This window comes from Zootoca vivipara, chromosome 11 (genome assembly GCF_963506605.1).
Source record: "Zootoca vivipara chromosome 11, rZooViv1.1, whole genome shotgun sequence".
NCBI classification, from domain to species: Eukaryota; Metazoa; Chordata; class Lepidosauria; order Squamata; family Lacertidae; genus Zootoca; species Zootoca vivipara.
In genome coordinates, this window is record NC_083286.1 from 55,572,364 (window position 1) to 55,592,175 (window position 19,812).

At 45.8% G+C, this 19,812-nt stretch overlaps 1 protein-coding gene across 1 annotated transcript in view; it reads right to left on the bottom strand.

Annotated features, from left to right (window-relative positions):
- Positions 1–506: 506 nt before the first annotated feature.
- ARK2C (arkadia (RNF111) C-terminal like ring finger ubiquitin ligase 2C) overlaps positions 507–19,812 on the bottom strand; it is a 78,614-nt gene continuing 59,308 nt past the window's right edge. Inside the window, exons 3-9 of the mRNA XM_035100848.2 lie at positions 18,629–18,664; positions 16,836–16,961; positions 14,485–14,614; positions 13,177–13,281; positions 10,913–11,008; positions 9,387–9,493; positions 507–7,751 (exon numbers count right to left, since the gene is read on the bottom strand). Coding sequence (XP_034956739.1) covers positions 7,634–7,751; positions 9,387–9,493; positions 10,913–11,008; positions 13,177–13,281; positions 14,485–14,614; positions 16,836–16,961; positions 18,629–18,664 — 718 coding nt within the window. The 3' untranslated portion in view covers positions 507–7,633. The remainder of the gene's footprint in view (positions 7,752–9,386; positions 9,494–10,912; positions 11,009–13,176; positions 13,282–14,484; positions 14,615–16,835; positions 16,962–18,628; positions 18,665–19,812) is intronic.

Consider the following 19,812-nt stretch of genomic DNA (forward strand, 5'->3'; position numbering starts at 1 on the left):
TATCATTTATTTTTTTAAAATTATTATTCTTTGAAAGTACCGACGCATGCAAAGCATTCCATTCCCAGAAATTATGCCAAAAAAAATATTATGAGGTAATAGAGGAGCAATTAAAAAAATTAGTATTCATTTCTAAATAAATAAATTATAATTAAAAATGCAAAAGAACAAACAACCCAACTATAAAAATAATTAAATAAGAACCCACAATATCTACAAGTTAGTCATAAATTATGATTGTTAAATATAAGGCATTTAAACTCACAAAACCCTGTAAACTATCAATGTGTTTTTTGTGTGTGTGTTTCTAGAGATTTCTTTTTGAAAGATCATTCCATGTCCGCATTCACACAAGACGTTTAACTGCAAAGCCACTGAATATCATCTAATGCAGTTCTGGCGGTTCACATGCATTCACTTGTACAAGTCGCCGTCCCTCACCCACTCACTCCAAATAATAATAATAATAATATTTTTTTTAAAAAAAAAAAAACCAATGAGGGTTGGGTGATTTGCTTCACCATTTTTTTTAAAAAAACCTGTGCTTATTATTCATTAGGCAAATAATATAATATATATATATGTACGCATGTATGTATATATATTAATACTTTCGCATAGGCTTTTAAGCACTTGGATTGAAAGCTCTTGCTTCCTCCCACGAAGAATGGTTGCTTTTCAGACAGGGCTAAAAAGAGCCCCTTTCCCTCCCCATTAAAAATATTTCCCAAGTAAGAGTTTGGCTTTGTCAAGGTCTAAGCACTTTCTGCAAGACACAAAGGGTCAAACTAGGTGCGACATCAAATGCATCTAACTGCAGGTTTTGAAGAATGCAAATAGCATCAGTTGGGGGGGTGTTGCTGCTAATTACTGGGATTGCAGCTGGCAGAGGGCGTTGAACCCTTAGGAAAACCTCTCCTCTGAAGGTGGCATTTGCTTTGAGGGAGGGAATCTCCCCCTCTTCATTGGTACCAAATGCCACAGTAATTCCCATTCCATTCTTGCTGTGATTTTAATAAAGTCCCATAAGTTTTGTAGGCCCCAGAATAAGATGGGCTAGCACGTCTCCATAGCTGTCCCATAAGAGGCAGGAGCAAGGGAGACCCCCAACTGGGGTGGTGGGTGCCTTCTTCCTTAGGAACAGGAAATCCAAGGAGGATTTGGAATCAACACTTGCCACTTTCAAACCAATGGGTCCCACGAAGAAAAGAAAACAAGAACAAAGATGGCGGCTCTCCTTCTCGGTAGACCACTTAATAAGACCTCTGTCCTGGGAGGCGGCAACCCAGCCAAATAGTGATGCTGGAGCAGCTACATTCTGGAACAAGTTTAACCAGGATCATTGCAGATAGCACAGCGCAAATGAAGAACTAGGGTCCCCTGAGGTCAATTCTTCTTCCTGTGCTTAGCAGTTTAAAAAGGGAGCAGTGGGTGCCATTTCTGAGTGGAAGCACCCTGTACATGAAAATAGGCCAACTCTTTTGGAAAGAATCAGGATGAAAGTTTTCAGCTTGTAAATAGATTCTGAAGCTCAATCCCAGCATAGCCAGTCATGGAAACAGCTGTTGGTTGCCCATCTATGTAAGTCAAGAATCTCTGGAAGAAACCCATGTTGCAAGCTGCCCCTTTGGTTGAAGTTTGGCCAACTTTTCCCTGTACATTTGCTTAGAACTTGACACAACCAAAACCCCTGTCCCATTACCAATATCCCATATCACTCTTGTTTTTGATTGCTATTATTAATTACTATGATTATTAAATGCTATTAACAGTATAATCTGCTGCTGCTGGAAGTAAGCCCAAGCCATATTGTTGGGCAATGTTTTCTATTTGTTTGTTTGTTTGTTTTTAAGTCCCAAGGCACTCAACTCTTCTTGACTTTGGGCTTCAACCCTAAAGTTTAGCAAAGCAAATTGGAAGGCGGCTAGTGATTTCTAGCGCCACCTTCCAGCAAAAGTAAGCGACCCTTGGATTTTTTCCTTGCAAAGAGGGCTTTTAATTGTTTCAAAAGAAAATTAATGGATGCCTGTTCTTCCCTCAGAAGACAAGAAAGATCATGTGAAGTGAATCTTTCCAAACTTGCCTCCTCCCATTGCCACTGCGCTCTCTCTTCCTCTGTTCAAAGCAAAACAAGACGGTGACATATGAGGAATCATAGGGTTGTATCCAATGTCATGCCAGCAGGGTTCCTCTGCGCAACAAGAATTTCATTTCCTCATCTCCCTGTGTGTCCCTGCAAATGCTTCAGAGGGTCCCCCAATCCTCCAGAGCTGTTTTTGAGGGCACAAAGGGAGAGGTTCTAGTTTTGTTTTGTGCACAGAAGTTCCTGGAACCGGCAGAGTTGCATCACTGAACACAGCCTGTTCATTACAGCAGATGTGTTTGGTTAAGAAAACCATTCATAGAATCATAGAAGGGACCCAAAGGCTCATCTAGTTCAACAGCCTGCAATGCATTCTCACTCCTCGCATCTTGGGATCAACTCTGTTTTCCAGAACGGACAATGCTGTTTTTGGTCAAAGTTTTGTGGCACACTATGGGCTGCATGCAACTAAATTCTACTCAGAGAAGAAGACCTGTTAGAATAATATAATTATGGAGTCATCTAGTTCAACCCCCTGAAATGCAGGAACCTTTTTGCCCAATGTGGGGCTTGAACCCACAGCCCTGAGATTAAGATTCTTACGCTCTACCGACTAAGCTATTTAGCTTCCTAAGTGAGTCCTGTCGAGTAACATCAATGGGTCGGCTCTGAGTAGGGCTAGCATTGGCTAAAACCCAATGCCAGTTCTATTCAAAACAGATCCATTTACATTAATGGACGTGACTAACTCAGATCTACTCCTTTCAGCAGGAGTAGAACTTGGGTTGGATGCAGGTGTCAATCCCAGATTAGTAGAACCAAATGAATGGGCTCTCTGGAACAGGGTCCAAGTCCGGCTTGCTCTGCTGGTTTATGCCTCAGTTCCTTCCCCTCTGGGTTCTGTTGAGGGAGCACTTCTGGGTCTTGCTAGGCAACTGCAATGAGCTTCTTCTCTAAATAGCATGGCCAGACAGAAGTAGTAAAGAGGCTGGAACTCAGCAGTGGGCAGCCATGAGCTTGGGGACTCATGTCAGCCAATCACTGTCTCTGAATCCAATGCAAGAGATTTCCTCATTTGTTCCAATGGGGAAAGAAGCTAAGGTAGACAGAAAGTGTGCTCAAATATTACATCCCACTGCCTCAGCCTTTCCAAGGAAAGGAGGAAGAACCCATGATGGAGAAGAGTTTCCATGCTCACATTTATACTTTCCATTCATCCTTTGTCCCTGCTTGGCATTTTGGGCTGAGGGTTGGAGGAATGCTAATAAAACGATATATATAAAAGAGAGAATGTGAAGTTTTGCTGGGAAATAGTAGTTCTACAAGACCCTTAAAAAAAAACCCCAACCCTGTCAGGAACAAATACCAGCAATAAAACCTGAGGGATTAAACACAATTTGGCAGTTACCTGCAAGCCATTCTTAGCCATTGGCTGAGCTCCTGTGAGGTCACAGAATAAGTTAGAATAAACTGGTCAAAAAAGGCACCAGCGCATAGGAGCTGAAGACAGAAGAGGCAATGTGTGGTTGTTACGAAGGGATGGGGGCAAAATGGCAAGAAGGTCTGAACTGAGAACAAATATTTCTGCAAACATTTGTGGGACCCCCACTTGTACTGAAGTCCTTTTGGTAATAGAAAAATGTGCAGGGTGTGGGGAGCTTGTTATTTTTCCTTTGTTGCCTCAGAGTATTAAAAATGTATAAAGGCAAGTGGGATAATGCTTGTTTCTTTTGATCCTCCAGAGGACTGCCAGGCAAAAGACTGAGAGAGGGTGAGCCTTCGCTTAAATCACTGCCTCTTGTGACAAAGGGATTGAAATATTTATTATTGCAAAAATTGTACTCTTGAACTGAACTTTACATTTTCAGGGGAGGGCGTGATTATCATTGTTGTTTTTAGGTTGTCACCAAGCAAAATTGGTTTAATCACCATGTGAGTTTTAGACAACTTAATCAATTCATTCATCATTGCAAGCTGCTCAGGATTCCAATCTCTCTGTTTCCACCCACTCACAGTTAGAAAGCATCCCAAGCTTTTTCTTTTTCTTTTTGGAGGTGGGGTGTTTCATTAATATATATATTTCATTCATATATATATATATTCATATATTTGCCCCCCAAAAGCAAATTCAGGACCTCCCTGCCTACTGACAATCAAATGGCTGCCATGTTGTTTTTAAAAGAGGCAGAAAATGGTTCCATTGCTCCAAAAGGGAGAGTATCAAATTAATTTCATTCATATAAATATATTTGTACTTTTGCAAACTGGTCCAGGGGGCTGTTTTCATCCTGAATGAATTGGGCATCTAGCAAGCCTTTTAAAACACTGATGCTTCTGGCCAGGCAGGAAGAAAAGATCACTCTATAGCTAGCTTTATCTGTAAAGGTCAGCGGATGAGAAAAATGCAACGTAGTAAAAATAGCACACAAAAATGAGCTTATGAACTGGGCCATCAGCCTCTCTCACTTCTGAACCCTCAAGTAAGCCGCCTGATTCAAAGGACCAGTTTTCATAATGTTGTTTTTGCATTTTTAAAAATAATAATAAAGAAACTATATTGAAATTGATGCTTTTGAATTATGGTGCTGGAGGAGACTCTTGAGAGTCCCATAGACTGCAAGAAGATCAAACCTATCCATTCTGAAGGAAATCAGCCCCGAGTGCTCACTGGAAGGACAGATCCTGAAGCCGAGGCTCCAATACTTTGGCCACCTCATGAGAAGAGAAGACTCCCTGGAAAAGACCCTGATGTTGGGAAAGATGGAGGGCACAAGGAGAAGGAGACGACAGAGGACGAGATGGTTGGACAATGTTCTCGAAGCTATGAACATGAGTTTGACCAAACTGTGGGAGGCAGTAGAAGACAGGAGTGCCTGGCGTGCTATGGTCCATGGGGTCACGAAGAGTCGGACACGACTAAACGACTAAACACCAACAACAATATTGAAATGTGTGTGTTTTTATGGTTTTCACTTGTTTTGTATGCTTTGTGCTATACAGCCCATCCTGGGTTCAGGCCTAAAATAGAAGGACATAAAATACCTATGATGGTCACCGCTCAAGGAGCCGCCAGGAACCACTGTCATGAGTGTATGGGCCAAGGACTCTCCTACAAAGAATATTGAACAAGCACGCAAAAGTAATTTTACCAGGGGGGCATGGCCTTCTGTTTTAGACCAGTTTGAGACCAGTTTAAATATACAGGTTAAAAACCAGCCGAATGTTTGCAGTATGTTGGGCTGTGGGGCAGGGGTGCCAACTTGAATAAAATACTTTGCGGGCCCAGGACAGCCCCATGCAGCATAATCGGTCACATGAAGCGGTGCACGCACACCATTTGAATGGGAATGCCCATCAACTTTGTGGAAGCCTAGCCCCCATGGCCCCTAAGTGTTGGCTTCTCTGCTGTGTGGTGAAAGTTTTGTAAAGGAAGCTGTCATTCCACTGGTCAGCTGCTTGGTGAGGAAAAGAGATCGGGAATGGCTGAATTTGTCCTGACCCTCATTCCTCTTCCTGAACAGCAGATTGCACATATCATTCCCCGTTCTGCTAAGGATGTGGAACACTCCTTCAGTAGACATTGCCCAACTTAGCTACATTACGTGCATATTACGCAGTTGACAGCCTGAAAACCAGTTTCAGGACATAATAACTACATATGCGCACACATTTGCCTCCCAAGATCAGAGCATCATTCTAATGTTTCCCATGAACCTGAAATGTTGTTTTGTGTTCAGAATATTCCATGTATCAAAAGACTTTCACCATGTAAATTTGGGCTGAAGTTTTCCCCTCCCCTTTTACTTAATTTGCAGCCATAAGGCTCTTTTGGAAGAACACAGCCAAGAGTCAGCCACTTGAAAAATAAGCATTGCAGGGTTTGTCTTGAGTGCTAAAACCTCTCTAAACACACACACACACACACACACACACACACACACACACACACACAGAGTAGACAGCGCAAAGATCTGGAAGAAAAGTGGAAGATTTCGCTCAGTCAGCCCCTGCCGTTCCTTCAGTTTCTGGGATCCTGAGAGAGCGAGGTGGGGGATTATTTCTGGAAGAGTTCTATGGGATTTGATGAGAAACTTCCCATGTTGTTTTTGTGCAAGAATTTAAGGTAGAACAGGCAAGATGTGGTCTTTAGGCCCCGTTCTCCATGCTTTGGAGAGCAGGGCTTGTGCTTATTGTGTTGCCAAGAGACGGCAGAATCTGTTTCCTGTGGCCTTTCAGACTCACCCCGACCAGTTACCAAAGACAGTGTATTCTACTAGCAAAACTAGGAGCTTAAACCACCTATCCAACTCATGCACAAGACCAGATGAAGATCGCTTCCTCCTCCCAGTCACAAGATATAGAGCCAAAAAGAGCCCTCCAGGGTTAAAAGTCACCTTGTCACTGCCCCCCCCCAAGCAAATTCAGGACCTCCCTGCCTACTGACAATCAAATGGCTGCCATGTTGTTTTTAAAAGAGGCAGAAAATGGTCCCATTGCTCCAAAAGGGAGAGTGTCAAATTAATAACACCTCATATGTCTTTTTCTGAAGGAGAAAGAGGCTAAGCCTGTGGTTTGTGGAGAGATGTTCTAATCCTTCCTTGGGAGACCCATCATTCAGATCCGGTAGACGGAAGCAAAATTCATCCTGGGCTTGTGCCCTGAGCATCATGTCCAGCACCAGCAGATAAACAGGAAGACAGTTTCCCGCTCTTTCCTCCAACCCCCAACCCCAAATTTCCTTCCAATTTCCACTTTCCCTCATTTTCTTTAATTTCCTACCTCACCGCAAACTTTTCCCGACTCAAATGCTGCTAAACAGGATTCCTCCCCCCCTGTTTTCACCCAGGCAAGAAAAGAACTTTACTCTTGTGTCATTGTGTCCCCCCACCTCCCCATCCCCAATAATGTTTCAGCCAGGCACCAAAGTAAGGAACCTTATGGAAAAACGAAACGAAATCAAGAACCCCAATGTGATGTTTGGTGCAGATTAGGTTAATAGCAACATATCCACCACAAGATGACAGGGCATCAAAAGACGACATTTCTTTAAGCGCACATGCTCCGGAAGCCATCCATAGAAATAGCTAAAGAACCCCTAATGTGTTTCTACTTATTCAAGAGGTATATTATATACAATCCTTTTGAGAAGCAGGATTGAGAGGCCATAACTAGGAACATTATGTACCGTCCTTTCCCACAGCTAACTCTTCCCGCCGGCTTTCTAGCTGCGCATCCCATGCTTCGCAGTCAACAAAGTGGCATGGATCTCCTCCTACCTCTAGATATTATAAACCACCAACTCTTCTTCTTCATCATCATCATCTTTTCTGTCTTCCTCATTTTCGTCTTCCTCTTCTTCTTCTTTTTAAAAATTAATTATTATTATTTTAAAATAATCTGCGAATGTGCTTGCAGGCTTTCTTCACACACACACACAAAATCAAATGGCTCAGAAAGGCAAAACTTTTGCTGCAAAGGGGCTTTGACGCCCCAGGAAGGACCAAGAAAAGGAAAGGAAAAGAGGACACATCCCCAGAGCTGGCTCTCCTCTCAGCTGTCAGACCCAAGCTGTGTTTCAATGTCCACTCGGCAGATGGGGCATTTCTTGCTGGTCGCGAGCCACTGGTCCACACACACTTGGTGAAACAGATGCATACAAGGTAAACGCCTGGAAGACAGAAGGTCAGGCTCTTTGTTATCTGGGCAAGAGGTCGAGACTCAGCCTGGCACCATCATGCAAGACCTTTGTGCAACGGCTGGGACCTCAGCACAACGGCTGATGCCTGCCCTGAGCTCCTCCTTAAAGGTAAAGGTAAAGGACCCCCGGATGGGTTAAGTCCAGTCAAAGGCGACTATGGGGTTGTGGCGCTCATCTCTCTTTCAGGCCAAGGGAGCTGGTGTTTGTCCACAGACAGCTTTCTGGGTCATGTGGCCAGCAGGACTAAACCGCTTCTGTTGCAACAGAACACCATGACGGAAACCAGAGCACATGGAAACACTGTTTAGCTTCCCGCCACAGTGGTACCTATTTATCTACTTGCACTGTCGTGCTTTTGAACTGCTAGGTTGGCAGGAGCTGGGACAGAAATAAACAGTAAATTGCAAGAACTCGGGCCAAAAGAAAAATGGATTTCAAATATATCTTCACACGGTTTTATTTGTGTGATGAAGAGTTCAAATAGGAATCAATCCCAGTATAGTAGGCAAACAAAAATAAATTCCAGTAAAAATCAGGACAAGGCCCTGTTTCGACAATTCTTCGTCAGCAAAGGTTCACAGGTCAGAGTGTACCAAGTCTGTTTGAAGGCAAACAGGGCCTTGTCCTGATTTTTACTGGAATTTACAGGAATATGCAACTGTCCCATACGGGGATCGAACCTGCAACCTTGGCGTTAAAAGCACCACACTCAAATCAACTGAACTACCCAGGTGTGAAGACTGAGCTGAGCAACTTGAGGTGTCTTGCCATTTCGTTCTTCATTCCCTAGGTCTCACGTGATCTCTGCTTTGCCATCCCTCATTTTGAACATGATTGGAGCTCAGCCTGACTGTAAGCAGGAGGAGACCGGGATAATAATACTAAAAAAAAGAGGGTGACTGTGGCTGTGTCAAAGAGTGCCTCAGGGCACACACAGGATTCTCTATGCAAAAAAGTTTAGGCAGTGCTTTTTTCGGGGGGGGGGATGCAGGGGTACGCATACCCCTAAACATTTTCTGAATCTAAGTTTGGCCTCATTAAGGGGCAGTATTTCAATATGAATAGGAAAATGAGAGTACCCCTAAACATTTTTTTAAGAAAAAAACCCCCACTGAGTTTAGAAAGGGATGTTGGTGATACCCAGTTATCAGATAGCATGGTTGCCATTTTAGCTGCGTGCCACATGATCTGGCTGAGCATTTGCATTTTTGAAATGTTATGGTGCTAGTCCTCATGGAGAAATACCAATTAAGAATCTTTTTTTAAAATAACCAAAAAACGGGAGGTATCAGTGCAGCATCCTTTATGCTCAACAGCAATTAGTGGGTGGTTTAGGGGAGAGAGAAGCACTGGGGTGCTACTAAGGCCTTAGACAACCCCATCAGCAGCCCTAGTTACAAACCTCTGGCTGTTTAGTTCATGAGGACTGACGTCTTGATTTGCTCAGAGGCAATATCTATCTGTGTGGTGGAGGGGGAGTTTGCCATAGAAGCACAGACCAGCAAACAAAGAATGAAAGTGATGAAACTTTGAGGTGGAGCGAGGTGGATGGAGAAGGAACATAAGAAAGATTTCACTCAGAATCCCTTTGGAGAATAGTTATACCTCACATCCTCTCCGTCTTCGAGCATCGAGAGACAGATGGTGCATTTCTCATCGGTGTCCGACTCCTCCCCATCTTCCTTTACTGCTTTGATTTCCTGCGGTCTCCTCTGTCGAGAAGGTCAAGGAAAGATCACAGCATTACACAAGATGGCCGCCTAAAGGACTTAAGGATCGGGTGGGGATTTAGATGGCAAAGAGCTTAACCCAGGCCTCCCCAACCTGTGGCCCTCCAGATGTTTTGGCCTACAACTCCCATGATCCCTAGCTAACAGGACCAGTGGTCAGGGATGGTGGGAATTGTAGTCCAAAACATCTGGAGGGCCGAAGGTTGGGGGTGCCTGGCTTCACCAGTGCCCTCACTGGGCACATTCAGTTTAGGGAAACCTGCCCTGTTGAAAACTCTACGGATGCCGAATCTAGTTAGCACTCCGCCTGTCTCAGTGGGAAAGAGAGGTTGATGGATGTGTGTGTGGCAACCTCTCACCTGGAGCGAAGAGTTTTAAGGTCACACACAGGTAACATGTCAAACGCATCACTGGTTCTCTTGGAAGCTGAGGCCTCCATTAAGACTCATTGCTCATAACAAAAGACCAGCCAATGCAGGAGTTTATGTGAATAAAGTGGTACCTCGACTTACGAAGGCGATCCGTTCCGCGGCGCTCTTCGTAAGTCGAAACCTTCGGTTGTTGAAGTGTCCATTTTGTGCATGCGCGAAGCGTGAGTTTGCGCTTCTGCGCATGCGCTGACTGCGTGTGCGGCGAAAAGACTTCCAGGTTTGCTGACTTAGTAAGTCGAAACCCTCGGAAGTTGAGGCATTCGGATGTCGAGGTACTACTGTACTTAAAATAAATAATTACTACCACCACCACTACTACTACCACCACTACCACTACTACTACTACTACTACTATTCCTTTCCAAGCAGCCCAGATTTGATATGAACCCGCAGAACAAATAAATGAGGCAGAAAAATACATTTTAGTCTCTTTGCTTCAGAATATTAGAATTCAGAGTCATTCAGCGTGAAACCGTTTGGCAGTACTTGTTTTTACACGCATACAATTAATGTATGGCATTTATTACCACAAGATGTGGTAGCCACTGATATTAGGCAAATTCATAGAGGGCAAAGATTGTGTTGCATCCACATCTGTTCATTCATTCTTAAAATTAAAAGTTAAAGGCTTGTTGATTGTCTTAAAAAAAACAACTCAATTTTTGAAGATGCCCTGCATGGGAAAAACATCCTGGTTGTATCTGCCTACGATTTGTCAAGCTTAATCCAGTGATGGCAAGGAGGCTGTTATGCCTGCAAATTTCGTCCATAGCTGCCAAGTTATCCCTTTTTTTAAGGGATTTTCCCTTACGCTGAATAGGCTTCCTCACGAGAAAAGGGAAAACTTGGCAGCTATGATTTCGTCTACTTTTGCAATTAAAAAAGTTGTAGCCAGCGTCAGCCTTGCCTCCAATAATGGTCAGTGCCTAGTGTCAATTCTGGTAGGTTGAGATCTTCTTCCAACTCTTACCTTCTTGTATTTGTGTGGGAAAGTGAACCGTTCAATGGTGTTCTGGACGGCCCCCCTGTTCACACTACCCAGCCTGTCTTCCAGTTGCAAAAGCTCCTGAAAAGAGGGAGGAACGAGCAAGGAATGAACAGGAGACCTTTCAAATAGCCACCTATTAGCCATCTGAGATGGCAGACCAAGAGTCCTCATCTCTCCTCCCCTTCTCTGTCCCTTACTGGTCCAAAGAAGGTTTTCCTTTAATCAGGTTTATTTTTAAAGTCACAGGAAATAAAATAAAAAAAATTCCTTCAGTAGCACCTTAAAGACCAACTAAGTTTTTATTTTGGTATGAGCTTTCGTGTGCATGCACACTTCTTCAGATACACACTTCTTCAGCATGCACACGAAAGCTCATACCAAAATAAAAACTTAGTTGGTCTTTAAGGTGCTACTGAAGGAATTTTTTTTATTTTACTTCGATCCAGACCAACACGGCTACCTACCTGTAACCAGGAAATAAAATGACTTTCAAAAGGAGAATATACAGGAAGTTTGACTGATATGAAGTCAAGCAATTGGTCTTAACTCACTCAGTATTTTTTGAATCAGGGCTGTGTGTGTGTGTGTGTGTGTGTGTGTGTGTGTAATACTGACTGCTCTTCTAGATCCCTTGCTGTCATACTGTGATGCCAAAAAGGTTTTATTGCCTCAAAGCCCCTCCAAATATTTCTCTCCCCCCTGTACCTCCCGCTCTCTCTATATTCTTGACTGACCCTGTGATACTGTAAGGGAGGGGCTCTCCAAACTCCCCCTCAAATTGCCCATTTAATTTTTCGAACTTTTCAAAAACCAAACTTAATAACAAATTACTACACTATCAAAATAGTGTGGGATAGCTGGCTGCCATGCCTTTGGGAAGGCAGCTGTTAAGAGTGGCAGTTCTTCCCATGCCAACTTTTATACTTGGATCATACCCTCTTTGGCATTCGACCCCAAAAAAAACCAAACCAGGAGAGATAAGCCAAGAACAAACATGAGCTTCTGCCTGTGGCGTGTTTTGAGCGAGCAAATCACAAGTGCTGGTTTGCACCAGGCGCGGTGCTAGGGCTTTTTGCGCCCTAAGCAAAACACTTTCTGGCGCCCCCCTGGGCACATGCGTCATGACGCACGCACGCCGCTGTTGCCCCTGCGTCCCCTCCATTGGTGGGAGGAGCGCGGGCCTGTGGAGGGGACGCTTTGAGCTCCTCAGCGGCGGCGCTCTCCTCTGAACAGCTGAAAGGCGGGCGAGGCGGCCCCAGGCTCACGCTCCCCCTGCGCGCCTCCGGAGCTTCACGCCCGGAGCGCGAGCTTGGGGCCGCCTCGCCGCACCTCTCAGCTGTTCAATTGAGGTGGCCCCAGGCTGCCGCTCCCTGCACGAAGCTCCGGAGGTACACGGGGATCGCTGGGAGCGTGAGCCTGGGGGCGGGGCTGCCTTCTCCCGCTCTCTGCTCCGCTGCAGCCTGCAAGACCCTGCTGATCATGCTGGCTGGTGGGCCCCGCTCACCCTTCTGCCGCTGCCGCTTCTCTGCCGCTCCCCGTGCACCTCCGAAACTTCTCGCCGGGAGTGCGAACCTGGGGCCGCCTCGCCCGCCTTTCAGCTGTTCAGAGGAGGCAGCCCCAGCCCCGCGCACCTCCGGATAGCGGCCTGAGGCAGCACCGGCGGGCGGCGGGCGGCCTGGTCAGCGCCCCCTCCATTTTGGCGCCCTAGGCCGTGGCCTAGTTCGCCTTAATGGAAGCGCCGGGGCTGGTTTGCACCTAACTCTGACTTGTGTCTTCCCAACATGGCACAGGAAAGAGAGGGGTGGATGTGATTCAGCAGTGCATATCAGCACACTACTCGTTTGCAATAAGCCGTCATTTATTGGCAGGGCCTGCTCAAAACATTTTGCTGCCTGAGGCAAAGGGCAAGATGGCGCTCAACCCTGAAACCACATACAGAAGCTAATTGGACTGGGAGTTGAATTTTACTCCAATACTGGTGAAAGACATGTCTTCTGCTTTTCTTGAGGGCATCAGGCTAATCTAGAGGGTACAGGGCAGCCATGGGGGACTCACAGCTCTGGCCACTCCCCACACCCCAGCACCTGTCACCTGAGGCAGCTGCCTCACTCTGCTTCATCATAGGGCCAGCCCTGTTTATGGCTTACTGTTACAGGAGAGTATGGCCATAGTGGCTGAATGAATAAACGGATACAGAACCTGCAGGGGGAAAGGCCCAGGGGCTCATTCAAGCTGGGAGCACTTACTTCATAACTTTCCCTCACAGCAGACGTGTGCCTGTTTGGATTCAGTCCCTGAAGAGCAAGTAGCTGAAGCTGAGGATAAGGGTAGTTTCTAATTTCATGAACAACCTGTGAGGCATTGTGCAAAAATAAGTAAGTAAGTAAGCAAGCAAGCAAGCAAGTAAGAGTTTGCTAGTAGTAGTAGTATTCAAAACAAGACTTAATGCCCTTTGAAAAGGGTTAATTCAAAGGAAGATTATCTGCTAGATTGGAGCACCCAACATTATTTCAGATTATTAGGGTACAATTCTGCCGTCAGCGATGCAAGTGGTTCTTCAAGCACTTGTGTAAAAGAACCCAACCAGCTGTAGCAATCATTTCTGTTAAAGCTGTCAGATTATCCATTCAGAAAGAACTGCCTCCCACAGTGCCGGCTCCTAACTAGCAATCAGCTGACAGGAATGATAGACACCTATATTTTGACTGCCTTCCCCGAGACAGTGACTCAGGCCCGGTCTACACAGACAGCAGATTGCATCGTAAAACTATCCCCGGACTGTACCAGTACCACTCCAAATGGCAGATGGAGAAACCACATGATTAAATGTTCCTGTCACCTCCGCGTAGAAAACTAACATGTCAGGAAGAAGGGTTCTGGCATAGCCTTTCCCCCGATATGCTAGTTTTTAAGACACAGAGCATTTTGTAGCTTAGTTCCCAAGCATTGGTGCATGCCCAGTGCCAGAGATGGGAAGAGGGGACAGGGCACCCTCACAAGGGAGGTGGGTAGGAGAGAGACGTTGACTACTTCTCCAGCACAGATTAAAATCTGAGCCAGAGAAGAACTCAGAGGTGAGTGTTGTGAGCAACCCAATCTTGCATGCCAGGCACCAGAGGTGGAAGAGGAGAGATGGGGTGGTATCTCCTACCACCCCAACACTATTACCAACGCAGCAAAAAGAGAAGATTGGGTGAGAGTAAAGTGGGGATTTGGGCAAGAGAGAGGCAGAAATCTGATCCGGGTGAGAACATTCAAATGCTAGCACTATGAGCTGCCAAGTTTTGTATTTCCAAGCTGGGAAGCATCATTCATTCAAGCAGTCCAGGAACAGACGTGGACTCATTAAGCTCCCTTAAGCGGAGTCAGACCACTGGCCCTTATAGGCTAGTATCGCCTACTCTGACTGGCAATGGCTCTCAAGGATCAAATGAGCTGGAAATGCTAGGGATAGAATTTGGGGCAGGATGTGCTCCATCACCAAGTTCTGGTTACCATGCTGTTAGTCTAAGCCAGGCTTCAAGCTGGCCCCCAGCAACTCCTGCTTCGCTTACCATCTGCGTTGAGGAAGTGTTCCGGGGGAAATGCTGTATTCGTTGTGTCGCTAAGTAATGCTGATAATGCTGTGGAACTGGCCTGACCTGGAACTGGTTGTGAGTTAGGCCAGCATCGACGCTGAGATCCCTGGAAGGATGCAGAAATACAAATCGCTATCAAGCGTTGTGCAACGTTTTTATACAAAGTATGCCATTTCGCCATCCCCTTCCCAACACACATACACTTTGAGTTCAACCCAATGGCTAACGCTGTTTTTATATCTTTCACCGGATAGAAGGAACATGAGTCCGGAGGCATAGTGACTCATCCAAATAGTTCAGAGTTTGGTCGGTATATACATTAACCCTGTGGAGTTTCGAAGCACCAGTAGTCAAGAGAAAGTGAAAACAGCACAGCCAATTAAATGTGTGTGTCCCCCACTATCCAAGTAGGGTGTGATTGTTAAATTAAAGCAGGATGCTGATATTCTGCACTGAACATCAAACTTCTCTGCTTGTTGGCCTTTTCCACAAAATCCACTTTCCTTATGTGGAAAGGACTCTGAGATCCTGTGCAAAACAAGTTCAAATTAGTGTAAAATGAGTGCCAATAGTCTTTTTCTCCTCTCTCTCTCTCTCTGGAACCAGCCACTTCTGTTTTTATCCCCATCTTCCTCTCTATGAACTTCTAGAAAGGCAACATGAAGGCGACATTCATACCATACATTTAAAGAACTATGATAACTCTTTAAAGAGCCAAAGATTCCTGGGAGCTGGGGTTTGTTAATGGGTGCTGAGAGTTGTTAGAAGACTCAGATTCCCCCTCCCAAAGCTACAATTCCCAGAGTTCCCTGGGAAGAGGGGTTGATAGTTAAACCACTCTGCTATTTGAAACAATGCAGAACCAGTCTGCTCCATCTTCTGCAGGTAAAGGTGTGGTGGTTCAGTAGCGTTGCCAGACCCAATAGAGGACAGGACTTCTGTGCCTTTAATTGCCCTGCTCTCTTTTGAGTCTGGAAACCTTCAAGAGAAACCAGCAGACCCTTTGCTTGGAAATTAAACAAAGGGTCTGCTGGTTTCTCTTTAAGGTTTCCAGACTCAAAAGAGAGCAGGGCAATTAAAGGCACAGAAGTCCTGTCCTCTATTGAGTCTGGCAACCCTATGGTTCAGGATCATAGCTGCCAAGTCTTCCGTATTCCCCGGGAAACCCCCGTTTTTCCAGCTGTTTCCCACTGGGAAAACCCCGTAAATCCCCCGGATTCTTACCGGCCCGGGGAGGCTCCTTCTGCACATGTCTGGAGTCTCTGGACATGCGCAGAAGCGATTTCTGGCACTGCGGCCATTTTGGAAATGGGCAGAGCATGCGTAGAAGCAATTTCTGGTGCTGCTCTGCCCAGTTCCAAAATGGCCGCAGTGCGACTTCTGGCGCTGGGGCCATTTTGGAAATGGGCAGAGCATGCGTAGAAGCAACTTCCGGTGCTGCTCTGCCCAGTTCCAAAATGGCCGCAGCGCGACTTCCGGTGTCACGCTGCCGTCGATCCCGGATTTTTCAATCTGGGAGTTGGCACCTATGTTCAGGATTGCAAGAGGTGGAAGACTCATTACTATTTCTGCAGCCAGGTCCCTGTCTCCATAGCCCTACAGCTGCCCAATCAGCATGAAAGGGGAGCTTTTGAGTCACTGAGGCTTAAAAAATGACTTTGTATTTTTTAAGAGTAAAAGGAGGTGATTCGGCCACTGTGGATTGGCTCCTAGGGTAATTTAGAAGAAGGAACACTGGAAGAATATTTAGGGAAAGCTCTGATGTTCCAAAACTAATCATTATGGTGGACTGAGAACACAAGGTGCTTCCATTTCAAGGCAATGGTGTGCAAGTTCTGTCATGTACAATGGAACTTCGAGAAAATGACAACTTAAGTTACTCCAAACAAAGATACTCGAGCATTCCAAATAATTTGCCAATGTACAGTATGTGCAAATAATAGATCTTGCTGAAAGGCAATACATGGTGCTTTGCACTGATTATGGTAATCATCTATTATTATTATTATTATTATTATTACTACTACTACTACTACTACTACTACTACACTGTATTATCTTAGAAAGTTGCATGATCTTAGAAGGGGGTGTGACTGTGAGGGGGTGTTGATGTGTGACTCTCATTAAGGGATCCTGCACTTCTGAATTTGCCACTAAACTACTGTCTGCATGACAACTTCAGATATTTGAACATTGCCATCATGTGTCCTGTTAGTCTTCCATTCTCCATGCTATAAACATGCCCAGCTCCTTCAACCGTTCCTCATGGGAACTGGTATCACAAGCCTTCTGTTTCACCCTAGTTGTCACAGCAAGGAATGACTTACCAGTCTGTTCCTTCTGCTAAATATCTGGGCTGGGGGCCCATGGGTTGAGGAGTCTGCAGTTGATGGCCAAATTCGAAGCTTGGATGTAACCGATGAGGTTGGACAGAGATACGCTCCTGAGTCCGCCTGCAGGGTTGAGGAAGAAAGGTCAGCGAAAGAGGATCATGTTTGACACCTAACCCCACAGTTCTGAATCCTTCATCCAGAGCAACACTGATAACCCTGTTCAGACAACTGATTCAGGGTCCATGAATGCACGGGGTTGGGGGATCAGGATCATAGGAAGCAGCCAGGTCAAAACTATGGAATTTGCTCCCATGGGAGAAGGGGCGATGGGGGGGAGATGGGGATGGTCCGCCCCGGGTTCCACTCTGGGGGGGGGTGCCACTTGATGCCCCCCACCCCCGCGCTGAGTGGGCCTTTAACCTGGAGTTTAGAATTGGAGGCGCGGGGCTTTGGAGTCGCGGGGCGGCGGCGATACCCTGCCACGTAACGACACATGCGCAGCACGATGCATCGTTACATGCATCGTTACATGTGCCGAGCGGGTTTTCTATCTGGAGCTGGAGGTGCACGGCTTTGGAGTCGCTGGGGGGCAGCGATACCCTGCCACGTAACGACGCATGTCGTTATGTAACACGCATGTGTCGTTATGTAGTGATGCCACGCCCTCCAGGTGGACGGTAATTTTCCGCCCTGGGTGATGCAGCGGCTCACTATGCATGGGAGGCAGTTATGGCCATGACAAATTCATGGGAAAGGCTATTGATGGCTACTGGCTATGCTCTTCATCCAGGCTGTGTGCTTCTGCATATCAGTTGCCATAAACTTCAGGAGGGGAAAGTACTCTTATGTTTGGGTCCTGCTTGCCGGCTTCCCGCAGGCACCTGATTGGCCACTGTGAGAACAAGATGCTGGACTATTTGAGCCATTGGGTTGATCCAGCAGGCTATTATTATGTTCTTGCCTCCCTTGTCCAGTCTTGTCTAGCCCTCCAGCCTCCCCCAACTGGGGGCCCTTGGACTATTATTTGACCAGGCTGGTCAGGGTGATGGGAGATGGATTTCAGTAACAAATAGAGCATAGTTGGTGAAGGTTGGTCTGTTATGACTGGCAATGACTTTCGGGGGGGGGAGCAGCAGGGGAGAGAGAGATATGCTTCTGGATTTTTAAAAAAATTAATAACTGGAGATGCCCAGAATTGAACGTGTGATCTTCTGCATGATAAGCATGCGCTCTACTACAGTCATACCTCGGTTTAAGTACACCTCGGTTTGAGTATTTTCAGTTTAAGTACTCCGCGGACCCATCTGGAACGGATTAATCCACTTTCCATTACTTTCAATGGGAAAGTTCGCTTCAGGTTTAGTACGCTTCAGGTTAAGTACAGACTTCCGGAACCAATTGTGTTTGTAAACCGAGGTACCACTGTATTGAGATATTGCCTCTCCCCATTGTTCATGAGCTATACACATTCAGCCTGTGAAAACAAACACAATGGTGTGAACACTGGCTCTGATCATGCACTCCGGAACCCTGCAAAATGGAGGGCTGTCAAGCATGCACAAGCCTATATTCAAAGCACAGTGGGATGCTATGCCATTAACTCAGCTTGCAGTGAGTTTCTGCATAAACAGCAGAAGGCAAAATGCATGGCTGGTCCATGCACACTCAGGGTGTCTTCTGGTGTTCTGAGTATACTGAATGCAAATAGGGCCGTGCCTGCAGATTTAGTCACACTTCCTCACCCACCTCGCCAACTCACGCATGCATGCACACGCATCTTCACTCACCCTGGATCAGTTGCCTGCACAGAGCTTAATGGTGACCTGCAGACAAAGCATCCGAGTCAATAGAGTGTATTCACAGATTGGACAAAGTATTAACGGCAGCTTTTTCTAAGCTAGTGTTCTCCCAATGTTCCGGACTACAGCGTCCAGCAACCCTGACGATTGTGCCATGCTGGCTGGGGATTCTGGGAGTTGTAGTCTGACAACACCTGGAGGTTGGGGGAGGCTGAAATACATTTGAATTGTTTACACAGAAGGCCCACGTACTCAAGTGATCAGTGGTTTCAAGGTTGGCCAAGCAGATGCCTCCTCAAAGCTCATGCAAGTAGGGACACTCTAGAGACAGACACCCCGTGGTTTGACCCCATTTTATGTACACTGTTGATGTGCATAGAGGTTCAAGATCTTAGGCCAGGGGATGAGGAACCAAGGCCCTCCAGATGTTGTTGGAGAACATCTCCCATCTTTCCTGACTGCTGTCCATACTGACTGTGGCTGATGAGTGTCCATCAGTATCTGGAGGGCAACAAGTCCCTCCCAGACCTGCTATATACCAGAATTAAGTAGTGAAGCTTTTTTTCTAGACGGTACCACTTCAGCCCACAGAAGCAGGGAAAGGGCAGGGTGTTGCATGCTTACGTTTATTTATTTTATTTATTTATAGAAATATTTATATATCACTTTATTATAAAAAAATATTGCAGGGATTTGCAACAACATAAAAATATAAAACCAAAGAATGAAATCATGAAACGTTAAAAGCAACTCAAAAGCAAAAGTAAATTAAAAACAAATATCAATTGACCATTTGGGGGATGCTACCCCATATGGGTGGGGAGTGAGAATGGCTGCCTACCATAATAACTAAGCATTGATAGTTTTATGAGTGACACCCAGTTTGTGTGTCATTCTCACTCCCCACCCATATGGGGTAGCATCCCCCAAATGGTCAATTGATTTAACTTATAGCCTTTGAAATCCACCCACCTTTGCTAAAGGTTTTTGAGTGGAAGAAATGGTGCAACAGCTGTGTGTTTCCTGCCTTGGCAGGGAATTGGACTAAAATAGTGTTCTTCAACCTTAGATCCCCAGATGTTGTGGCACTACAACCCCAGCCAGCTTAGTTAATGGTACGGATTGATAGGAGCTGTAGTCAGGGCCGGCCCACTCATGAAGCAAGGTGAGGC